General features: G+C 41.4%; 1 protein-coding gene across 1 annotated transcript; it reads left to right on the top strand.

Annotated features, from left to right (window-relative positions):
- The first annotated feature begins 18 nt into the window (after window positions 1-18).
- On the top strand, window positions 19-896 carry LOC103523019 (probable peroxisomal membrane protein PEX13). Its single transcript, XM_008488097.1, has 2 exons — window positions 19-201; window positions 633-896. The coding sequence occupies exons 1-2, from the start codon at window positions 19-21 to the stop codon at window positions 894-896; spliced, it is 447 nt and encodes a 148-aa protein (XP_008486319.1).
- The last annotated feature ends 390 nt before the right edge of the window (window positions 897-1286 follow it).

Raw genomic sequence — 1286 nt, 5'->3', positions numbered from 1 at the left:
GCTCTGCAAGTCAAGCTAATGCTGCAGCAGGTACTGGAAGTTATGGAAGTGGTTATGGAGGCTCTGCAAGTCAAGCTACTGCTGCAGCTAGTACTGGAAGTTATGGAAGTGGTTATGGAGGTTCTGCAAGTCAAGCTAATGCTGCCGATTACAGAGTCTCAGCCAAACAGTCCACCCAGTCCGGGAATCAAACCCAAGAAGGCCAGAACTTAGTCCGTAGTCCCAACCATTATTCACTGGACGACCCCCATACTAAGAGACCAAAAAAAGTATGAGTAGGTAGTTAAGTTGTTAGAACTTAGAACAAGTTAGTGGTCTTCCTATGAATAGTTTTATGTCGCTGCCAAGATTCTAACCACAGTCCTCTCGGTTATAAATCCCACTGGTAAGTCCCAAGTACTCAAATTATAGATAATAGTAAATGGCTGACGTAAGTACTTTTGAAAAGCAGCTACTCTCAAATTTTGCTCTACTAAAATTTGAATCTTACACCCCTTTTTGCATCTCCTGGAACCAGCAGCAAACATGTTGTGACAACCAATGTTCCAAAAGATAACAAAGTACCAATAGGTTTGGATTGGATAATAGCACTCTCGTGAAATATTTATTCATGTTGACTGCTGGAAAATGAGCAAATTTATGGAGGCTCTGCAAGTCAAGCTAATGCTGCAGCAGGTACTGGAAGTTATGGAAGTGGTTATGGAGGTTCTGCAAGTCAAGCTAACGCTGCAGCAGGTACTGGAAGTTATGGAAGTGGTTATGGAGGTTCTGCAAGTCAAGCTAATGCTGCAGCAGGTACTGGAAGTTATGGAAGTGGTTATGGAGGTTCTGCAAGTCAAGCTAATGCTGCAGTAGGTACTGGAAGTTATGGAAGTGGTTATGGAGGCAGAATGTGAACTTTCCCCGTGATAACGCCACGCTAGGCCGTTACTTTCATGTGTTCAATAAATTATTTGAAATTTACGAGCTTCCAGGAGGCACATCTCATTTGAATTTCGTTTCCATTACTTTCCACTTTCCGCTCGCAAAATGGAAAGTGATAGGTACATGCAATATACTTACATGTTGATGTATAGGCACAAAATTTGTAGGCAATGGCAGTTTGGAACGAAATGTCCGATGCTCAAGGAGCTTTGAACATGGGACGGGACTATTCTAGTCTAGGGCATTTAGATCACCCTGTATGATTCTTGATATAGGTACATATCTAGTACAAATCCTTATATTGCATGAAATACCTACTCGTAGATACAGAAATCAAAAAGTTCCTTACAGAAGTTTTAAAA

This window comes from Diaphorina citri, unplaced genomic scaffold (assembly GCF_000475195.1).
Source record: "Diaphorina citri unplaced genomic scaffold, Diaci psyllid genome assembly version 1.1 scaffold13992, whole genome shotgun sequence".
In the NCBI taxonomy this organism is placed as follows: domain Eukaryota; kingdom Metazoa; phylum Arthropoda; class Insecta; order Hemiptera; family Psyllidae; genus Diaphorina; species Diaphorina citri.
This window is presented reverse-complemented; position numbering and strand designations above follow the sequence as displayed.